The sequence below is a fragment of the Typopeltis vanoorti genome, chromosome 11 (assembly GCF_054136105.1).
Source record: "Typopeltis vanoorti isolate ZY-2024b chromosome 11, IOZ_Tvanoo_1.0, whole genome shotgun sequence".
NCBI classification, from domain to species: domain Eukaryota; kingdom Metazoa; phylum Arthropoda; class Arachnida; order Uropygi; family Thelyphonidae; genus Typopeltis; species Typopeltis vanoorti.
In genome coordinates, this window is record NC_143559.1 from 7,267,609 (window position 1) to 7,291,424 (window position 23,816).

A 23,816-nucleotide genomic window follows, 5' to 3' on the forward strand; every position below is an offset into this window, starting at 1 on the left:
CAAGCTGACTTATTTGCAAAGAACTTTTGATATGCTTTCTTCTTTTCCTTCACTACCTCTTTAACTTTCTGTGCCCACCATGGAGTTCTGATTTTATATCCTTGCAGACAATCTCGCCTCATGCCTCTCTGGCTTTATCAATCAGGGTTTTCTTCAAGGCTTACCACTGCATCTCCAAGGTTTGGTTCCTGTTCTCAAACTCTTTCATTTTTTCTTCAATCATGTTTGTGTATTTTAGTCTACAGTTTCATGTCTGAGAGCTGTTCAACTTTTATTCGCTTTAAAACTTTCTTACATGTTATTCTTTTCAATATGAAATTCAGTTTAACCTGCTCAAGACTAAATAGTGATCACTTGAAATTTCAAATCCTCTGTACACTCTGGTGTCCTGCACCAGGAAGAAAACCTCACTATCAACAATAACATAGTTAATGAGATTTTTCTTATTCCTTGCCTCTTCTCTCCATGTGAATTTGTGCACATTTTTATGTTGGAACATGATGTTAGTAATAACCAGTCCATGTCCTGAGCAGAAATCCAACAGGCATTTGGCATTATTATTAGCTTTTCTCTTTTCTCCAAATTTTTCCAAAATATTTTTGTATGTCTGACAGTCATTTCCTACTCTGCTATTTAGATCCCCAACAAGAACCAACTTGACTTTTCGCTGTTCACCAGGGAACCAGGGCGAACAGCGAAATAATGGAGGCCTTGTTTAACTGGGCGATGCCCCAGCTGGCATGAAATTTTGTCATGTTGTACCATCGTTTTGTATTTTGGTTTAAGCGAATAAGAATACAATTTGGTCATCTAAATCAAAAATTGCCAGCCCATCCTCGTCATTTACCCAACAGAGTGCACCACGAGAAGGTGAGGATTGGGCATTAGGTCAGAAGCTCTGGTCGGTTCCCTGCATTCCTTTAAAGGCTATGTGTAGGTCTTCTCTGTTATACAGCTTTCACCCTTAAGCACCCCAAACTAGCATTGTACAGTCCTGAAATCATCTTTGTTATCTTCCTTTGTACCCTTTCCACAGATAATTTATCCCCTTCAATCCTGTGGACCAAATTTGAGAAAAATAGTCTAAGTGTTATCTGATCATGGATTCATACAACGGAATGATAACTCTTTTATCTATGTAGATCAGCATCCTTCTGAATATTGCAGCAATCCTCTACAGGTGCACAGGTGGTGAGGTTACCTCGCCACCTTTGCAATATTGCCTTTGAATTTCAATTTTCTATCAATCATCACCCCCAGATCTCTTTTCTCTCCTACTTACTCCAGTATAGCCCTTCAAATCAAGTATGCATCCTGCCATCATTGGATCCCAAACTTAAAGACTTTATATTTTCCTGCATTAAACCTACTCCCCCACTTATTTGCCCATCTGTCTGGTTTATTGACATCTTCATGCAGGGCTGTTACATCTGTACTATTAATGATAACCCTTTCCAGCTTCACATCATTTGCAAACAACTGAATATCTCCTTGCAATCGTCATTGCAAGGAGATTGACAATGTCCTCGATATAAAAGTTGAACGATACAAGTACGGGTTACAAGTGGGGGTTCCCTGTGGAACCCCACTTGTAACCTTCTGCTTACCTGATATTGCCCATACACAACTCTGATACCTATCAGACAGCCAATCCAGAATCCATTTGTCTAACCTGACCAAACCCATGTGCTACAACTTAAATATCAGCTTATCATATGGCACCCTGTCAAACGGCATTGCACAATCCAAAAAAGTGGCAGTATATGCCTTTCCCTCATCAATTGCTCTTGTCACTTTATTATAAAAGGCTAGCAAATTACTAAAGATAGAGCGCTCCTTAAGAAATCCATGTTGATTCTCACAGATAACATTACCCTCCTCTGCCCAGTGCTGTATATAATCTCTCACTAATTTCTCCAATACCTAAACAACTACTGATTACACACAAACTGTCCTATTAGGTACTTCCAGTCTGCTACTGCCCTTGTGCAGCAGCACTATCTTACCGTCTTTCCATTCCTTGGGTACCTTTCCCGCAGCCAGACTTTTACTGAAGAGCCAGGTCAATGGGCTGTCAGTTCTTTAGCACATTCTCTCAAAACTCGTGGTGAAATACCATCCAGTATTTACCACAGCTTTACTGATATTCAGAGTACTCAGTATTTGGAACACACTCTTCTTGCACCTCTAAACATTGAAAGTGCCTTATCCCTCTAGTATTAAAACCTTCTTCTCCAGAATGAAATACTCCATTAAAGTGCTCATTGAACAACTCCACTATGTCCTCTGCATCAGTCACTCTATTCCCATTTTTATCCCTCAGTGCCATTCTTCCACAATAATTTCTCCTTCTACTGGCCATATAGCTAAAATAATTCCCTAGGATTTTCTTTGGATCTTAGTGCCAATCTCTTCTCATATTCCAGTTTTGCCTTCCTCACCATACTAGTCACTCCCCTGGCTTGTCTTATATTTTTCGTGTATCTGCCCTCCACCCCTCTCCTTATATCTCTTCCATAACCTCGTTTTTCAACTGGAGTTCCTGTTTGATATTGTTTGTCATCCACTTTACACCAAATTGTGTCCGCTTCTTCGCATGTGGAATACAGCTTACTATTGCTGCTAACAAATATTCCTTCACAATTTTCCAAGCACTAATGATATCCTGGCCTTCCAATTCTTCCCTGCATGGAACTTCCCCTAGTTGATACCTAAGACTATTATACCCACCAGCCTTATGATTCCATATTCCCTTTTCTTTGATACTCCTGCATGTCTTTTCCAAGTCAAAACCACATGGATACTGTCTCCAACTTGGGGGGGGGGGGGAAGAGATGTCATCTCACTGATCAGCTCTTCTGATGCTATGACCAAATCCAAAACTCTTGAACCTCTTGTTCCCTCTATTACATGTTGCCTAAGACAATAGTACCTTTAGAATTATAGAAATTCCATCCCCTTATTACTACATGCATATTCCTCTCCCAGCTTATATTGCTGTAGTTAAAATCTCCCATAACCATCATTCTTCTTGCACTTGCCAAGATCAACTGCCTAAACGTCTCCTGCTCCTCACCCTCTGTGCTCCTTGGTTTGTAGCAACCCCCCCCCCTAAATATCCTGTCTTGGCCACTTGTGCCTCACACTATATTCTTTCAAAACTATTAGTGTCACTGCCATCTAAAGCCTTCACTCTTAGAGGACAAAAGTTATCACTTATCATAAGCAGTACTCCTCCACCACATTTTCCTTTCCTATCCTGTCGAAAAATGCTGTACCCTGCCACTTCAATTCCTGTTATTATATCATCTAATGTCAACCACGTCTTAGATATCCCAATAATCTGTGGCCAAGCTGATGCTATCATCGCCACCAATTCATCTCCTTTATTTCAGATACTCCTGGCATTAGTATAAAGCATAAAAATGTCACTGCTTCTGTACCTGTCATTATCCCCTCTCGAATCCATTGGACTCGGTGTTACTTGATGTCGTACCCTTTCCCCCCAAGCACCCATTCCCACAATGGGTCACTCCTGCTTTCATCCACCATGGGAATTCTGGTTTCCCTGCATTGACACAATGACTCGTTCAGAAAACAGCAATCTCTCCAGATGCCTTTGTCCTTCCTCATTCAAATGCATGCGGTCTCACGCATGCAGTTCCCTTCTATCCTTATATGCCCTCCTAGCATCAACATATTCCAATCCTCTCTTCTGATGCATTCTGGCTATTATGCTATTCAGTATTATTGCTCTTCTGCTCAGCTCGTTACTATCTTGCCTGGGAAACACACACACACACACACACACACACTCTCTCTCTCTCTCTCTCTGTGTTTTCATTTGTACAACCCAAGCAAGAATCTCAGATCTCTTGCCGCGATTTACATTGCCTCTCAAGTCATTTATGCCCACCATCACAATCATTTTATCCATCCTTTCACTCCTCTTAATTGCCCTATCCACACTTTCTATCATCCCTCCAGGCAAACACTCCTCTAGCATCCTATCTTGCACACCCGGATCATCGAGTCTCGATACATCACGCGTCTTACCTCTTTGTTCCCCTACTTACCTGCTGTCTTGGCATCACTGTCTCCCTGGTTCCAACACTCCCTCACATTTTTCTCATTTCTTCTTTCTAATTGTTTCCATTCTCTCCTCTTCTGTCATTCCCATAACTCTCTCTCACTCCCTCTCCTGCTGTTTCTATATTTTCCTCTTCTATCATTCCCCTACCTCTCTCTCATTCCCTCTCTCGCACTGTTTCTATTCTTTCCTCTTCTATCATTTCCCCAAACTCTCTCTTTCACTTCTACTCTGATTTTCCTTGCATTCATCTCTTCCATTCTCCTAATCTCATCTTGTTCACAAGACATTCCACCTCCTCTTCAGCTCTTCTAATCTCTCTCTGCATCTCTACAAGTTAGTCACTCTTACTTGCCATTCATTCTCCCAATCAAGACCATTTCCGAAAACTTCGCAGTCATTCAAGCCTTCCACACTCTTGACTCTTATTTTCTCATTCATATCTCGCTCGTGATTCTCTCCTATCATACTACTCATCTCTCGACATGCATTTCCCATCCCTGACTCAACTAGCCTGGTTGTCGAAATTCATTGATTTCCTCTCATTTTGCACATATATGTACTCCCCCTTTTCTCACCCGTCACATATTCAACTCCTGGGACTCATACATGCAGCAAGCACTGCATGCAAGAAAGTTCTTTATTATGTTACGTATAGTAGAGTTCTTAAATGGCAGAGGACTTGGTGACATGCCATTTGTGATTGCAGCTGGAGCCACCATCATTCCTTACTGCCGAGGAACTACTAAACTAATCATTAATTATTTATAAACTTTATATAAACACTGTATTATATATATATATATATATATATATATATATATATATATAATTCCGATGACTCGAATTTTGAAGACTCGACACTCAGGGTAGCCCCTGAGTTTCAAAATATTTTAAATAACTTGACAAAAACGTTACACAAAAATGTTACAAAAAAAGTTACAAAAAACGTTGCACAAAAATGTTACAGCCGACGTCACATCCGTTGCCAATTTCAGCTTATCATTTTATAATATAGAGTAGATAAGCGCTATATTCAACTATACTAAATAGCAAAAACTTATCTTCTCTTCTGCTGCGTATGTGCCGACTCTGACCTCACCTTCTCTGTAACCCAAAAAATAACAATAATTAACAACGAAACTCCAAAAGCAGAACCACTCAGAACTGCAACCAAAGTGATCACTTCATGGTCACTTTCATCAACTGGAAGAAGATGTGACACTTCATTTACAATATCTTCTGATGAGATAATCATATCCAAGACCCTTGATGTGCATGTGACCTCTGTTATGTACTTCTTAATGTATTTATCCTGTAAAAACTCAATAAATTTTCTTTGGTTCCTGATGCTGTCTCCATTCCATTCTATATTACCATAATTGAAATTGCCCTTAATGATCATCCTTTCCTTATTAGCCAGATCAGTTTGTCTAAACATTTCCTTCACACTGGCTTCCACATCCAGGTCTATAGCAACACCCTACTAAACATTTCATCCTGTCAACTTCCACTTAACACCTTCAAAACAACTCTCACTATTTGCTCCTTGCATCTCCACCCTAGATGGGAACAACTTTTCTGCCATCATCAGTAACATTCCTCATCCCTTTTTGCTTTGTCTTCATGAGAGACTGCGAGGGTGATCTGAAAAGTTTGCAGCCTAACAATGAAAAACGAATTTATAATTACAAAATTATTTTTATTTTTCAATATAATCTCCCTTAAGGCTAATACATTTATTATCCTATCCCTCTAGTGGGTCTCAGTAAGATCTGCAAAATACTCCTCTAAAGCTGGAATCACCTCTTGATTCGAAGAAAAATGCTGACCAGTGAGGAAGAGATAGAAGTGAGAGGGAGCCAAATCTGGGAAATAGGATGGATGTTCCAACAATTCATAGTGCAGATCCCTTAATTTTTCCATTGCCAAAATACCTTTGTGGGCAGGTGCATTGTCCTGATGAAAGATGATTTTTTTCTTCTGCAAACCGGATCTTTTCTCACAAATTTTTTCATCTAGTCTAGTTATCCGATTGGAATAATATCCCCAGTTATTGTTTTACCCTTTTCAAGATAATTAATAAACAAAAGGCCTTTAGCATCCCAAAACACTGATGCCATGGCCTTTCGTGCTGATGGAACCGATTTTGTCTTCTTTGGCGCTGAACAACCGGCTTGTGTCCACTGTTTTGACTGCTGTTTGGATTCTGGTATTGAATCGAAGTCTCATCCATAGTAATAAATCGATGCACAAAATCAGTTTTCTTCTTGTTAAAACGTTCCAAGCACTGTTCACAGATTTTCATGTGAGTGCGTTTTTGAATTGCTATGAGCAAGCACGGCACCCATCTTGCTCAAAGCATTTTCATTTGCAATTCTTCATACAAAATATATCCTACATATTCTTTTGACATGCCTATAGTCTCAACAATTTCACGCTCTTTGACTCGCCGGTCATCCAATAAGATATCGTGCACTTGATCAATGATTTCTGGTGTTCTTCCACTTTTTTTTTTGGACGTCCTTCACCTGGATCATCTTCAAGGCTGATACTGCCATATTTAAACTCGGCAGCCTATTTCTTATTTGTTAAAAATGAAGGAGAATGGTCCCCATATACTTTTATGAACTTGGAATGAATTTCATTTTGTGTTAAACCTTTTTTTATAAAGAATTTTATAACCACACGATACCCAATTTTATCCTTTCTTTTAGTGTTACACGGTGATTAGCATTCATATTAGAAATTATGGATTTTACAACCATGTTATAAATAACTTTTAATTTCCCGACATTTCAATCTTCATATTAAGATCATCATCTGGAGCATATACAAATATACAGAACAAGCTGAGTTACATTACATACAGAAAGCTAGAGCAACAATGATTTGATCATAGGTTATTTTACTGGCATGACCTCTAGTGAAAAAAAAAAATATATATATATATATTTTTAAATTATTTAGAAACTACGTCAAGCTAAATTCTATTTATGATAACATGAATAAACATTCTTTCTTATGGATAGTTTTCTTTCAGTAACAATGATGTCCTATTTTTAGCATTACAATTGTTATTTTTGATTTAGGATCCTGGATTAACTACAGTCCTGTTTATAGTTACTCTTAGAGAGGAAGGTTTCGTGGGTCTAATGTGTGCCTTCCATATGTTTGGGATTTTTAGATCATCACTATTGTTCACATTGGGGTGGTTGATAATAATCTCACAGGCTTCCTTAAATTTGCGTTCATACCATGTTCTGGTCTGATGTAGACAACTAGTGATTTTTCAGTCAATTCTATGTAAGGTGTTCAGGGCATGATCAGAAAGGCCAGCTTCACCATAATTATTATATTTAATGTGTCGTTTATGTTCTTTTTGTCTGATAGGAATTGTGCTTTCTGTTTTCCCTATATAAGGTATGTTACAGGTGCAATAAATATGGTATTCTCCAGGGTGGGCCAGCAGAGGGAGTGGTTCTTTGGATGAGTTGAGTAAGCTTTTTAATTTTGCAGGAGGTTTAAAGGTGGCTTTGAGGTTGTATTTTTGTAGTATTCTGTTTATTTTATCTGATGTCCCTTTAATGTAAGGAATGGTTATAGTTTTTATTTTAGTCTGGTTTGTCTTTGTTTTTTATTGAGGTATTGTAGTGAATTTTGTTAATAGTGTTTTGGCTGTACTCATTTTTTTGAAAAGTATTGCTGATGACTTTAAATTTGTCTTTCAGTGCATATTCACTGGAGCAGATCTTCAGAGTCCTGTTTTTTAGAGTATTAATGATACCTAGTTTTTGTGTTGGGTGGGGGTGGTAGGAGTTTATGTGTATATATTGGCCAGTATGTGTTGGTTTCCAGTAAACAGTGAAGGCCAGAAGTAAGATGTGTGACAAGTGTATCTAGAAACAGAAATGTGTTCTGTTTTTCAATCTCAATTGTGAACTGTATGCGTTTGTGTTGTTTGTTTTAGGTGGCTAAGGAATGTGTCTAGTGTCTGGCAGCCATGGGACCAGATTGCAAAATCATCATCAATGTATCTAAGCCAGACTTTAGGTTTTAAAGGAGTGCAATCTAAAGCATGTTGCTCAAAATGTTCCATATAAAAGTTAGCAATAAGGGAGAATAATGGCGAGCCCATGGCTGTGCCTTTTTTTTTTTCTAGGTAGAAAGCATTTTGCCATACAAAATAACCAGAACGTAATACATGTGCAAAGAGTGCTGTGATATCTGGAGGGAATTTGTTCTGTAGAAGAAGGATTGTGTCATTGATTGGGAGACATTCGTAAAGAGGGCAGAGATTTCAAAACTGACTAGTAAATCATCTTTTTCTAATGTTGTGTCTTTGATAATGCTTATGAAGTGTAGTGTGTTTCTGATATAGGAGGGGGGAATGACGTACCAACTCCTTGAGTGTTACCACTAATTTCTTGGCTAAGTGATAATTTGGGCTATCTATCCCTTGGACTATCGGCAGAGTGGTGTGATTTCTTTGTGTATTTTCGGTAGCCCATAAATTCTTGGGGAATGAGCGTAGTGTGGAAATAGTTTTTTGACCATATCTTCAGGCCATGTAGTTATTGACTTAAGTAGTTTCTCTGTTTTCTTTTTTATTCTATTGGTTGGGTTCTAGTTAGCGAGTTGGTATGTATTATTGTCCAAGACTAGCAGATTCATTTTTTCTAAGTAAGTGGTTCGGTTTAAAATAACAGTGGCACTTCCTTTATCGGCTCTAGTTATTAAAATGTTTGGATTCGATTTTAATGATTTTACCGTTGTTAATTCTTGTTTTGTTAAGTTGCTTGTTATTGTTTTGTTATGATTTAAAATGTTGGCAGTGTCTAAACGTATTTTGTCTGCTATGTTATTTGAGATGAATCTTAAGCCTTTTTTTCAATATTATTAATAAATTCCAGTTTGTTTATCGATCTGGGTACTATCGCAAAATTTAGACCTTCGTTGAGTACTGAGTTTACATCTTTGTTTAAAGCGTGGTTGGATAGGTTGTTGAGGCTATGGTTGAGGCCAAGAACTTTTCAGACCACCCTCGTACATATCCCTCATTTCTGTTCCTCTAAGAATGTCATCCTCTTTCAACTATGTCTCATTTATACCAACAATTTTCAATGCTACAATTTCATTCCCCTTGTGTCATATTCTTGTAGAATTTGTAAACATAGACATTAGCTTGTTTGTCCTACTAATTCCTCTTCTTGGACATGACTCCCCCCCCCCCCCCCCCATCTTTCATCTACTCCTGAAACCATCATCTATATATTTCATTCAGATTCCCCCATCCACCTTGACTTCCCCTGTATCCTTGTCTACTCTGTGTTTCTTCTCTCTCATTCTCTTCACTTGTGCCACTCACCTCTCCATTCACAAACTGCCTACATTACTGTCCTGCTTTTCCACAACACCTCTTGCTTCTCAGGTTGTACATTCACTTCAGGCATTCTTTCTTGCAGCAATAGTTTCTCAAACTGACTCGCATCAAATTCATTCAAATGTATCCCATTCCTTTTATATAGCTCTCTCCATCCTTAAAATTCATCTCACACATTCACAAAGTGAACTTCTTTCTCCTTACACAACTCTGCTAGCATACCATTCATAATCTTCACTCACCTTCTCAACTCATCATTATCATACCTGGGCAATACGCTGACTACCTTACATTCCACACCGTTATCTTTGACTCTCCTTACAGCCTCATGACATCCCTCCTTACATTCTTTTTGTTACCAGTCAAATCATTCATGCCAGCTACCATTATCAACTCTTTTGTTTGCACACTCATTGAAAAATTCATAAAAGAAGAATGTGAAAGTCGTAGAGAACATTGCAGGAATGTGAAGTTGTTTTCTGCTTATGCATGTTATGATATTGAATATATTGCTGGCAAGTATTTTTTTTTTTTAAAGGATGGCTAGTAGGAAGCATATAGAAGTGACTTAAAAATCATAATTAATATTATAGAAAATTCCATTCTTTGCATAATCCGCAGTGTTTTACATTATAATTTTTATTACAGTCAGAAGAAATATGTTTCATTTTTAAAAATTTATGTAGATTTGATTTTCTTTAGTGATGGTACCAACATGACTCCAGCCCATCATTATAGTGATTTCAAATTCAAGGCTTATGCACCAGTTGCCTTTCGTTATTTTCGGGATCTCTTTGGAATACAGCCCGATGATTTTCTTGTAAGTTTGAGAATTTGAGAATTATCTGAAGGTATAAAACTCAGGAATTTTTCTGTGATAATTTATAAATTTTGCTCACTTTAAAAATTACACATATAGACAACTCTTATAGGAAACATCATTTATTATGATATCACCCAATTTTAAGAAACTCTTGAAAAGTTCTAGCCAACACTGCAACATCATTAAAGGAAATTTACTCTTATTATCATTATTATCCTTATAGAGAGTCAAACAACTCATCACAGAAGGGTAATTTTGAGAAACTGTGCCTTACCTATTATATCTCACTCTCTGAATATGTTAACTGAAGCCACTCTCAAATATTCTACCTGTAGTTTATTCCATGCATTCACTAAACGCAATCAGAAGAACTTGGAACAACCTGCATACTTCCTGACACCATCCTCCCTTGGCTTCGAAGGATAACTCCAGGTTCCACTCAAACCTGCAATAACTTAAATATTTCACTTGTGTGTGTGTGTGTTTGTGTATGTGTATATATTTACTGTGATCCTCCCCTTACTAAACTGTATGTTTCTGCCATATCTCTTCCATTCTATATATTATTCACTCTGAAGTTTCCAAAATTTGTCTGCATATATTGAGCAATTCCACAAGTCAATTACCATCTTTATGAAAGCCTGTTGGATCTTCTTGAGAGTCTCCATCTCTTTGGAATCCAGTGGACCACTTTTATGCACAGTACTCCAGATTAGATCTTATCAAAGACTTGTAAAGTGTCCAAATAAATTCATGACCCCCCCCCCCCTTTACAAGTTAGTGTTCTCTTCAATAAGTTTTAAAAGAGGTATACCGTGAGTAGACATATTGATACAAAATTAATAACGGAAAAAAACTCACGTACAAAGATTATTTAATAGTATAATTTTTGCCTGTGTGTCACAGGCATCTTCAGTACATTAAGCTCAAATTAAACAATAACTGACAATTCCAAAAAGCGCCACCTAAGTAGCTGGTGTAAGATAACTAAAAAGGTCAATAACTTGCCTAAAAAATAAAAATAATAAAAAATAATAATAATAAAAAAAAAATAAAATAAAATAAAAATAAATAAATAATAAAAAAAAAATTAATACAATAAAAAGTTAGGAAAGATTAGCTGATTTGTAAAGTAAGTACTATCTCCCATAAAGGGGATAGACGTAATGGGTAACAGCAGTGAGTAATCCTCTTTCTCCTGCTATCTCCAATTTCTTTATGGAACATTTTGAACAACGCATCTTTGACAACATTTCTCCCACACCAACTCATTGGTTCAGATATGTCGATGACATTTTTGCTGTATGGAATGGCTCTTCGGATGAACTTCAACAATTTCTCACTAAGTTAAACGCATTTCATCCTAGGATCAAGTTTACCCTAGAAGTAGAATCAAATAAGCAGTTAGCCTTTTCAGACCAGATCTTCTAATTCTTCGCCAACCAGATGATAACGTACATTTCTCAGTTTATAGAAAGACGACTCATACAGGCCATTATATCCATGCGGAATCTCATCACCATCCCAGTCAAAAGGCAGGAACTATTAAAACACTGGTTCATCGGACCTACTCCTTTTGTTCTACGGACGATCTTTTACTGAAAGAACTACAATACATAACTTCTTCCTTTCTATCTAATGATTATAAGAATTGCTTCATTAAAAGAACTTTGAGTATGTCTTCCTCTTCAAACACAGAGGAAATAACGCGCATTACTATCCCTTATGTACAAGGCATCAGTGAACGTATTGCAAAAGTTTTAAAACCACTGAATATTTTTGTTGCCTTTCGACCGTTTAGAAAAATCTCCACCTTTCTCACTTCTCCTAAGGACAAGTTTCCACGTCTTAATCATCCAGATTTTTACCAGATTCCGTGCTCTTGTGGATTATCTTATTTCGGACAAACGGGAAGATCTGCCTCTATTCGGCTAGAAGAACACCAATCTTATATTGAATACTTTAAACCTGAAAAGTCTGGACTTGCAGAACATGCCATCTTCACTAGACACAGAGTTCATTGGAGAAAGACAAGAGTTCTTCACAAAAGTCAGTTTCTCATGGAACGCCTTTATAAAGAAACATGTGAAACTCTACTTCATTCTCCTAACTTAAACAGATCCGACGGCTTACGTCTATCCCCTTTATTGGAGATAGTACTTTACAAATCAGCTAATCTTTCCTAACTTTTTATTGTATTAATTTTTTTTATTATTTATTTATTTTTATTTTATTTTATTTATTTATTTATTATTATTATTATTTTTTATTTTTATTTATTTATTTATTTTTTATTTTTAGGAAAGTTATTGACCTTTTTAGTTATCTTACACCAGCTACTTAGGTGGTACTTTTTGGAATTGTCAGTTATTGTTTAATTTGAGCTTAATGTACTGAAGATGCCTGTGACACACAGGCAAAAATTATACTATTAAATAATCTTTGTACGTGAGTTTTTTTCCGTTATTAATTTTGTATCGAGTGTTCTCTTCAGCATTGAAGAGAACACTCGATATTATCCAGTGAAATGAACTCGATATTATCCAGTAAAATGCTTTAACCACGTTCGCAATGTCATCCCCAAAATTTTTTCTCTGTTTTTTTCTCTGTTCACCATAAACTAAAGTCTATAGTTTCTTCAGCTACTTGCAACAAATTTCCATTATTATAGTACTCTGCTTGAAATGTCCTTGTTCCCAGTGGATAATTTAGCACTTAAAAAAACCATTAATATCTGCCATTAATATCTGCCCGTATTATTATTTACTTTAAGTCAGTCTACAAAAATTTTAATAGTTGGATATGTCACTTGCTCCAACTTTGCATGATTAGAAAATAACTGGCTTGGTGAAGAACAAGCTGGATTTAGGCCAAATAGAGGCTGTCATGATCAGATCTTCACTTTACGACAAATAGTTGAGAAATCAAGGGAACATAACAAAGATCTGTATTTAAGCTTTTGTAGATCTGGAAAAGGCATATGACAAGGTGCCAAGAGAGATGCTATTCAATACACTACAGTTATATGGTGTCAATGAGGCATTATATCAAGCAGTATTTAGTCTTTATTTGAGTTGTAAGTCAGCAGTTAGAATTGAAGGTAGTTCTGGAAGATGGTTTAATGTTAAATCTGGTGTGAGACAAGGATGTACATTATCCCCTCTGTTATTCATTATCTATATGGATCACATTATGAAGGAAAATGGTATTACATGATATCAAAATTGGAGATGTTAATGTCAGCTCTATGCTTTATACAGACTATGTTATACTTCTAAATAAATTCGCTACAAGTCTGCAAGATTCCCTGACTAAATTGAATAACTGTTGTAATAGATATGGTATGAAGTCCAGCAATAACAAGACAAAGACAATGAAAATAGCCAGAATCATTGAAAATGTCAACTGCGTTGTGAATGGAGAACCTATAGAACGGTAAAACATTTCGGCAACTTAGGCACGATTTTCAGTGAAGATGGTAAGTTAAATCTGGAAATAGACAACAGAATCAACAAAGCTGGTATGGTACGAAGTCAATTGAATAAATGCATATGGAATAAGAGATACAAGACAGTGTTCAAACCAGTTTTAACTTATGGATCTGAGAGCTGGGTCAGAAGTAAAACACTTGACCAAAGACTAGAGACTGCGGATATGAGATTCTTGAGAAAGATTAGGGCATGAACAGATGGCATCAATCGCAATATCATATTAAAAATTAGGATATTAGGAAAGAACTTGATAATGTTAGCATCCAGGAATGCGTTAGCAGAGCTAATCTCAGGCGGTATGGTCATTTAACACGTTCGCTGCCACGCTACTCAGTCATAGTTTGTTCCTGCACGCCAAGCGCTTTTCGCGTCTTCAAGGTCACTACGAGTAATCTCGTAGCCGGCTTATCAGACAGAATTTTGTTTCATACGCCAACTACGAGTAATCTCGTATCACTCCCATCTTCAAGGTCACTACGAGTAATCTCGTAGCCGGCTTATCAGACAGAATTTTGTTTCATACGCCAACTACGAGTAATCTCGTATCACTTCCAGCTATATATTACATGCGCTGATGACGGTGTTTATTGCATCTAGTTCAGTTTTAGTTTCTAGTCTCTAAGAACCTTCAATTTCGCCATGACCAGTAAAAGAAAACTTACTGATATAGAAGTGGAAGCTTATGCTAATATGAGCGATGATGAATTTCATGAAATATTTGGTTCCGATTCCGAAGATGATCCTACAGACGACTCTAGCGGTGACTCCGATGATGAAGAAACTTTTGAAGATGAAGATAGCAACCAGCCAAATGCATCAACATCAACTTATTGGGAAAATTCAGAAGAGGAGCCCACACAATTTGACTTAGTTGAAACTGCAGGTTTTAAAATTGACACTAGAAATTTCAGTATCAAAAGGTTAGTTGAACTTTTCTTTTCTGAAGAATTATACGAGGGATTAACTCACGCTTGGCATACGAGGTTGGTAATCAACATACGAGTATACTCGTAGTTGGCTTGTGAAGCTCATATACGAACTACGAGTATACTCGTAGTTGGCATCTGAGGCACATACACAATATACTATATTTTAGTTGAAATTATTTCTCTTCTACCAAGCCCCCAGACATGCTCTCCGCATTATTCAGAATCCAAGGGTCCAAATTAAGGTAATTATACAAAGGGATAACTCGTGTTTGGCATAGGAGGTCGGTAAATCGACATACGAGTATACTCGTAGTTGGCTTGTGAAGCTCATATACGAACTACGAGTATACTCGTAGTTGGCAGCGAACGTGTTAAACAGAATAGATGAGGAAAGATTAGCAAATCAGGTTGTTCTCTGCCAGATTGGTAGAAAAAACGACCCAGTGGAAGACCAAGATATAGGTGAATTGATACGGTAAAAAGTGCCTTAGACAATAGAAATGTAAGATCTGATAATGTTGGAGTCTTGAAAAGTTACAGACTGATTTGGAGGAAAATTGTAGATAGGAAGTTAGTAATGATGTAAATTTTTCATGTAGTACTATCATAACTTGTACTATCATAACTGAGGGTACATGGCAGGAATTTGATGATGATGATGAAAATAACTGGATATAGCCCAGTTATATATAATCTTGAAAATAACTAGAATGTCTGGTATAATGCAATCTGGAGGGAATAATAATAGTAACAAAAACAGTGAAAAGTGGCTCTTTATACAAATGATATGATAGGTGTGTTAGGGACAAAGGAGATGAATTGGTGACATTGATAGCCTCAGCCTGTTCAAAGATTATTGGGATTAGTGAGACATGGTTGACAGAGGATGACATATTGACAGGCATAGTAGTAGCAGGGTATAGCATATTTCAGCAGGATAGGAAAGGTTGATGCTTTATTGAAGTTGCTTTATTGAAGTATTGCTTATGATAAGTGATGAGTTGTACACTTTCAAAGTGGAAGATTTGAAGGGAATTGGCACTAATGGTTTTGAGAGCATATGGTGTGAGGTGAAGGCAGACAGAGTAGGATATTTAGTGGAACATTGCTTATAAACCTGGGAACACAGAGGGTGAAAAGCAGATGTTTAGGCATAGATGTTTAGTTTATCAAGTTAAAACAACTGATCTGTGGGCGATTGTAACTATAGTATTAATTGGGAAGAGCACATTGCATGGAGTAGTAAGCGAATGAAGTTCTGGAATTCTTGAGGGACAGATGTCTTAGACAACATGTAGAATTAACACAAGGTTCAAGAGTTTTGGATTTGTTCATAGAATTGAAAGGATCTGATTGTAACTGAGATAACATCCCTGCCCCCATTTGGAAAGACTGATCGTGTAGTCTTAACTTCTGGGATGAATAGATATGCAGAAGTATCTAGGAGAAAGAAATTTATGTTGGAATCATAAAATAGGTGATTATAATAATCTTAGAAATCAGCTTGGAGCAGTTCCATGGATGAAAGAATTGGAAGGGCAGGATATCATTAGTGCATAGGAACTAGTGAAGAAATATTTATTAGCAGCAATGTCATGTTGTATACCTGAAGTGAAAAAGAGAAACACAATTTGGTGTAAAGTGGATGATAAATGATATCAAATGGGAGCTGCAGATGAAGATGAGGTTATGAAAGAAGTATAAAGAGAGGGGTGTGGAGCAGATGTATGAACAGTATAAGACTCATGCCAGGAAAGGGACTAGCATGGTAAGGAATGCAAAACTTGGTGATTAACCCTAAGATTCAAGAAAAATCCAAATAAATATTTTCTTATGTGGCCAGTAGAAGGGAAAGCAATTGTGAAAGAATAGCATTGTTAGACAGAAATGTGAGTAGAGTGACTGATGCAGAAGATATAGTGGAGTTGTTTTGTGATCATCTGATGTGGGTATTTCATCCTGGAAAAGAAAGTTTTGTTACTAGAGGTATGGGAGAGGGTTCAAGGTTTAGAAGTGCATGAGGAGTGTGTTTCAAATACTAACTACTCTGGATATAAATGAAATAATGGAACTAGATAGGATTTTGTTATATGTTTTGAGAGAGAGTGTTCTAAACAACTAACAATTCCACTGACTTGGCTTTTCAGTGAGTATCTACTTGTGGAAAAGTTGTGCAAGGATTGGAAGCAGAGAAAGATAGTGCTACATTGAATAAAGGTAGTGGTAGAATGGAAGTGTCAAACTATAGACCAGTTTGTGTTTCTTATGTAGTTAAGATTTTGAAGAAATTGTGAGAGAGCATACACGGCATTGGGCTGATGCTGACGAGGATAATGTTACTTGTGAGGGTCATCATGGATTTGTTAAGCAACACTTATTTTAGCAATCTGATTGCTTTTTGTGATAAAGTGATAGGAGTAGATGATAACAGAAAGGCATATACTGCCATTCTTTTGGATTTTACAAAGACACTCGATAAGCTGATATTTAAGTTACAGCATATGGGTTTAGATGTCAGATTAGTGAATTGGATTGAGGATTGGTAAAAAAGAAACAGAAAGTTACAAGTAGGATTCCACAGGGCTAGAATCTGAATTGTTTCACCTATATATCCATGACATTGTCAATGAAGTGCAAGGGTATATTCAGCTTTTTTGCTGATAATGTGAAGTAGGGAAGGGTTATTAGTAATAGTGTCAATGTTGTAGCCATTCAGGAGGATTTGAATAAGCTGGACAGATAGGCATCAATTTAATTTGACTAAATGGAAGGTCTTGAAATTTGGGATCCATTGATGAGAAACTACATACTCTGTTGTTGGAACTATATTAGAGGAAGTGAAGAAGACGAGGGACCTTTGGATGATGATTAATAAAAACTCGAAGTTTAGGGGGATGCGTTCCAAAGGTTGTGAAAGTAACCCACAAGATTGCTACAGTACTGAGGATGACCTTGACTAGTAGAGATAGAAAAACTGGTGATTCCCTTATATAAAAATCCTTATCACATCACATCTGGATTATTGTGCTCAGGTTTGGTCACAGGAATTTGAAGGAGATAAATTAAACTTGGAAAGGGTCACTAGATAAGAAAAGTGATATCAGCACTGTACCATGTGATGTTATGAGGATAGGTTGGGTGCATGTGGACCACAAAGTTTGGTAGATAGATATGATTGAGGAATTTAAACTGTTAAGTTGTAATTACTAGATTGACACTGGGGAGTTCTTGTGTAAAGGTGTGAGGGACTTCTTTTACTCATTTATCACTTGCCAGATGATGTCCTTGTTTCAACCAGGATTTAACATGCAGAATAGCATCAAATTCTTCTATAGATTTTCCCATTAAATTAATTGTCATTAAATGACTTATTGTCTCTCTTAGTAGAGAATTTCTTTTAACATCAATAATGTTATTCATTGCACTGAACCCTCTGCCAGCTTCAGCAATTACATTCAGAATTCTTTTAGCTCTCAAAATACTATTCGTAATCATCCCCCTTTTGAACACTTGATAAGCTGATATTTAAGTTACAGCATATGGGTTCAGATGTTAGATTGGTGAATTGGATTGGGCATTGGCTATCTGATAGATACTAGAGATTTATATATGAAGGAGTGGTAAAAAGGAAACAGAAAGTTACAAGTAGGATTCCAGAGGGCTTAATACTAGAATCTGAATTAAGTTAACGGGATAATAAATCCCTCATTATTTTAAAGCCGGATACGAAACTCGGAGATAGAAATCTAAGAGTTTCATGCCGAAGAACTATCGGCGAGTCCAAGCATAAGTACAACACTAGGGCAACTTGGAGCAAAGGTGGAGAAAGATCCGTCACTATCCTTAATATTTTTTCATAATGTTTATACGCAGCTCCTAGGAGATGTATTACTGTTTTTCATTATGAGGAGAGGTTACTACCCAGACCGGTTTCGATCTTTATTGAGGTCTCATCAGTGAGTATGTAGACTTGGAATACCAAGGTTTAAGTGAACCGAACTTACATATAATACCCCTACTAACGAATTGCCAGACCGGTGTACCCATATATTATTATTACTACGATAAAGAGCCAAGAGGCTATTTTTCCGGTGGCGTAAATTGAGTTAAGGGGATAATAAATTCCTCATTATTTTAAAGCCGGATACTAAACTCAGAGATCGAAATCTAAGAGTTTCATGCAGAACAATCGGCGAGTCCAAGCGTAAGTCAACACCTGGGTAGTACAACACTAGGGCAACTCGGAGCAAAGAGCAAAAAGGCTATTTTTCCGGTGGCGTAAATTAAGTTAAGGGGATAATAAATCTCTCATTATTTTAAAGCCGGATACGAAACTCGGAGATCGAAATCTAAGAGCAAGTTCCATCACTTCCTTAATATGTTCTCATAATGTAAAACGCAACTCCTAGGAGATGTATTACTGTTTTACATTATGAGGAGAGGTCACTACCCAGACTGGTTTTTGACCTTTATTGAGCTCTCATCAGTCAGTAGGTAGCCCTGGAATACCAAGGTTTAAGTGAACCGAACTTACATGTACCCCTACTAACGAATTGCCAGACCGGTGTACCCATATATTTTTATTACTGCGATAGAGCCAAGAGGCTATTTTTCTGTTGGTGTAAATTAAGTTAAGAGGATAATAATAAATCCCTCATTATTTTAAAGCTGGATCCAAAACTCGGATATCGAAATCTAAGAGTTTCATGCCAAAGAACTATCGGCAAGTCCAAGCATAAGTTAACACCTGGGTAGTACAACACTAGGGCAACTCAGAGCAAAGGCCTAAGAGCTGCATTTTACATTATGTGAAAATATTAAGGACAATGACGGAGTTTGCTCCACCTTTGCTCTGAGGTGCCCTAGTGTTGTACTACCCAGGTATTGACTTACGCTTGGACTCGCCGATAGTTCTTCGGCATGAAACTCTTAGATTTCGGTCTCTGAGTTATGTATCTGGCTTTAAAATAATGAAGGATTTATTATCCCCTTAACTTAATTTACGCTGTCAGAAAAATAGCCTCTTGACTCTTTATCGTAGTAATAATAATATATGGGTACACTGGTCTGGCAATTCGTTAGTAGGAGTATGTGTAAGTTCGGTTCACTTAAACCTTGGTATTCCAGGTCTACCTACTCACTAATGAGACTTCAATAAAGGTCAAAACCGGTCTGGGTAGTGACCTCTCCTCATAATGTAAAATAGTAATACATCTTCTAGGAGCTGCATTTTACATTATGAGAAAATATTAAGGAGAGTGACGGAACTTGCTCCACCTTTGCCCCGAGTTGCCCTAGTGTTGTACTACCCAGGTGTTGACTTACGCGTGAACTCGCCGATAGTTCTTCGGCATGAAACGCTGAGATTTCGATAGAGTTCGATCTCCAAGTTTCGTATCCGACTTTAAAATAATGAGGGATTTATTATCCCCTTAACTTAATTTACACCGCTGGAAAAATAGCATCTTGGCTCTTTATCGTAGAATCTGAATTGTTTCACCTGTATAGTCAGTGAAGTGCAAGGGTATATTCAACTGTTTGCTGATAATGTGAAGTAGGGAAGGGTTATTAGGAATATTGTTGATGTTAAAAGTTGTTTACTGAAACGATGTATTTTATGATTTTATTTAACTGTTTTAGTCTATTTTCACTTTCAGTCCATGGTGCTTCACAAATATCATCCGGCCAAGTTTCAGGATTTAATAAGTTAAAACAATTCAAAAGATAATTATACTTTTCATTGTTATTGTCAAACAACAAATGCATTTTCCTATGTTTTTACCTAAACAATCAAAAAAATTTTCTCTCGAAAATACAATTCGTGTTTTATTAGCTTCAAATGGAATGTTGTACTTTTTCATTTTAATAATATCTTCTGCTTCTTTTTCATATGTTCCTTTATTTAATTTTAAATGTTCAATTTGATTTATTGTCCACCTTATTAATCTGTCAGCTCTAATAACTGAAACATTTCTTTCCTTCAATGCTGTAGAAAATATAGAAATTTCTTCTAGGATGTTGTTTATTAATGCTAAATCTTTCAAAAAGTTTTTGCTTTTAAAATATGAAACTATTCCAATTTCATGATTTTGACTGAAGTGAATATACCAGGCCTCGCATGATTTTCAAACTGCTTTTGCAGTCTTAGCATTACAGGCTGCCCATCAAGGTCCAAATATTCTCCCTATTTTAAGTATTTCAGTTCCAAGTTCCTTAGAAACACTGTTTAATTCTTCATCATCATCCCCAAATTCCTGCCATGTACCCTCAACGGGGTGTATAGGATATGATAGTACTACATGAAAAAAATTACATCATTACTAACTTCCTACCTACAATTTTCCTCCAAATCAGTCTGTTACTTGTCAAGACTCCAACATTATCAGATCTTATATTTCTATCGTCTAAGGCACTTTGTACCGTATCAATCCACCTATATCTTGTTCTTCCTCTGGGTCATTTTGCTGCCAACCTGGCAGAGAACACTTGTTTTGCTAATCAAGTTAGGTAAAAATGTCTGGAGTTTCAGAAAAACTGAAGAAAAATTTCCAGGCGTTTGCATTTGGTATTGTCTAGCTCATCACTTCAAATAACTGGTGTTTATTTGAAGTATGATAATAAACATAAAGTTTATCAAGAAAATGTCTAAAGGTGTTTACTCTTTTTACATCTTTGATTGTATCATCTAGAGACAACTCAATGTGATGAGCTAGACAATACCAAATGCAAACACCTGGAAATTTTGCTTCAGTTTTTCTGAAACTCCAGACTTTTTTATCTAACATTACACTGGCACCATCTGCACAAAATCCGATAAGATGTAAATGTAAATATTTTTCATTAAAACCATGTTTTTCAAGAACCAAAGTTAAAGTTTTAAAAATTATTTGTGATGTTGTTCTTTCTAACTCGACAAGATCGATAAAAACTGCTACGCCATCTTCAAAATCTTGAATTTCAGATTTAAATTAAACTACTAAAATGCTTTTGTGTGAAATAGTTGAAGCTTCATCAATAATAATTGAAATTTTACAACCTGAATATATCAGTTTTATAAAAATATTTCTTATTCTGTAGAGATATACTTTGCAACAAGTGGAACTATAAATCTTGAATGTAATGCATCTCCCAAATCTACGTGTTTTTTTTTGTTTTTAAAGCTATTAAATTTTTAAAATCACTGAATGGCTTATTGTTTTTAATTATGAAATAGACAGCATTAAAAATGTTTACTGTACTGTTTAAGTACTTTTCATTAGTTACATCGAAAGTTTTTGAAATAATTTTTTTTTCTACTGTTTTGATTATTTCTTCTGCTTTTTTGTGTGATGCAGAGTTGTTATGTTCTTTCAATTTTTTTCTGATTGGTGATTGTGAATTTTCTTTGTTTGACCCATGAGCTTTGACAGAACATGATTTCCACTCTACTGAAATGTGTAAATGTTTAGCACTTTCACTCCTCTATGTGGGACACCTGTTTATGGTGGATTGCACCTCCCAGTTATGGTACTGGCCCTTTTCATTCTTCCTGTTTTTCTTTACTTTTCTTCCCGTATTCTTTCTCTACTTTTCTTCCCATATTCTTTCTCTACTTCTCCTGAGTCTTTTTTACTATCCTTTTTTCCAGACCAGCTAATCACTGAACAGCTTCCTCCCACTGTAGACAATGCCCTATATGTTGATGACTTTTACTGGCACTCTGATAATATGAGGGTAATTGACAGCAAGCAATTGATCATGTTTCTCTTTGGGCTCTTAGTAATTGGCTCAGGTTTTCAACAGAAAAAAGTGTTTGTGTACACTTCTATCAAAAGCTCACTCTTCACTCAAATCCTGAATTAAGAATGGGACGAACTGTTATTCCAGTTCTTTGGACTCTTTGACAGAAAACTTACATTTCTGGCACACATTCGTCAACTAAGAGAAAAGTGCAAGAGAGTGTTGAACCTCCTTCGCATCAACTGAGTGGAGTGCTGGTCGATCTTCATTGTTCCGTCTTTATCGTGCACTTATACGTTCAAAGCTGGATTATGGGTTCTACAAGACAGAGTAACCCGTGATGGTTGGATTCCATCCATCATCAGAGTATACAGATAGTATTGGTGCCTTTTACACATCACTCACTCAGTCTTTATGTTGAATCAAATGAACTGGCTCTACCACTTTGACGGAAACAGTTGTCTCTTAACCTGTTAACATGCAAAGATGTCTGTGACAAGTCTTTTGTTTATTGCACTAAAATTGATTTTGACGTATTGAAGACGTTACGAAGTTTGCGTTAATTTCAAACGAATTTAGAGTAAACATTCAAAGACGTCTGTGACACGTATTTTGTTTATTGCACCAAAATTGATTTTGACCTATCGCAGACATTACGAAGTTCGCGTCAATTTCAAACAAATTTAGGGTGTTAGGCAGTGAATATATATGCATATAAGCTCTATTCACTAGTTAGTTTGTGTTGCAATTTATTATCGTCCTTAATATGTCTGCAAATAATTATAATTTGTTAGCCGAAAGTGATATTGAAAGTGGAGAGGACAATTTGGATAAAAACAGCGAGACAAATTTATATCATCTAAGTGTTCGCATTTTTGACTTGTCAAGTGACAATAGCAGTGGAAGTTTAGTTTGAGGCAATTCGTAAAAGTTTGAGACTGATATCGTCTAGTAGCGATGATTCCGATGTAACAGAAAATGAATGGAATTGGCAAGAAAAGGAAAATATTCCTATTATAAAACCATTTTCCTAAATTCCCGGCTTCAATGCAATTGCGTTGTTAAGATTTGGTGCAAATTTAACACTCTGATTTCTTGCCCATGGTTCAAGAACTGATACCTTTGTTGGCTGAGCTGCTGTGTTTCCTGACATTATTATCTCCAACCAGACTCCACCTAATTGCAGCAATTATACAGCAGAGTTACATGCCATTCAGCTTGCATGTGCATATAAAAGAAAACTGCTACCAAAAGTGTATAATATATACAGACTCATTGAGCTCTTTACAGGCTATCTCCACTCCTATGCATAATCCACATCTAATGCTGTATGAGGTGTTACACCTGATGTACAAAATGAAAATCCTTAATTTTGATGATT

At 36.6% G+C, this 23,816-nt stretch overlaps 1 protein-coding gene across 2 annotated transcripts in view; it reads left to right on the top strand.

The window, feature by feature from the left end:
- LOC150101286 (phosphatidylinositol 4-phosphate 5-kinase type-1 alpha-like) overlaps positions 1 to 23,816 on the top strand; it is a 597,237-nt gene that overhangs the window by 100,712 nt on the left and 472,709 nt on the right. For both annotated transcript variants that reach the window (XM_090401030.1, XM_090401031.1), the window contains exon 5: positions 10,176 to 10,293. In XM_090401030.1, the coding sequence (XP_090257156.1) occupies positions 10,176 to 10,293 (118 nt within the window). The remainder of the gene's footprint in view (positions 1 to 10,175; positions 10,294 to 23,816) is intronic.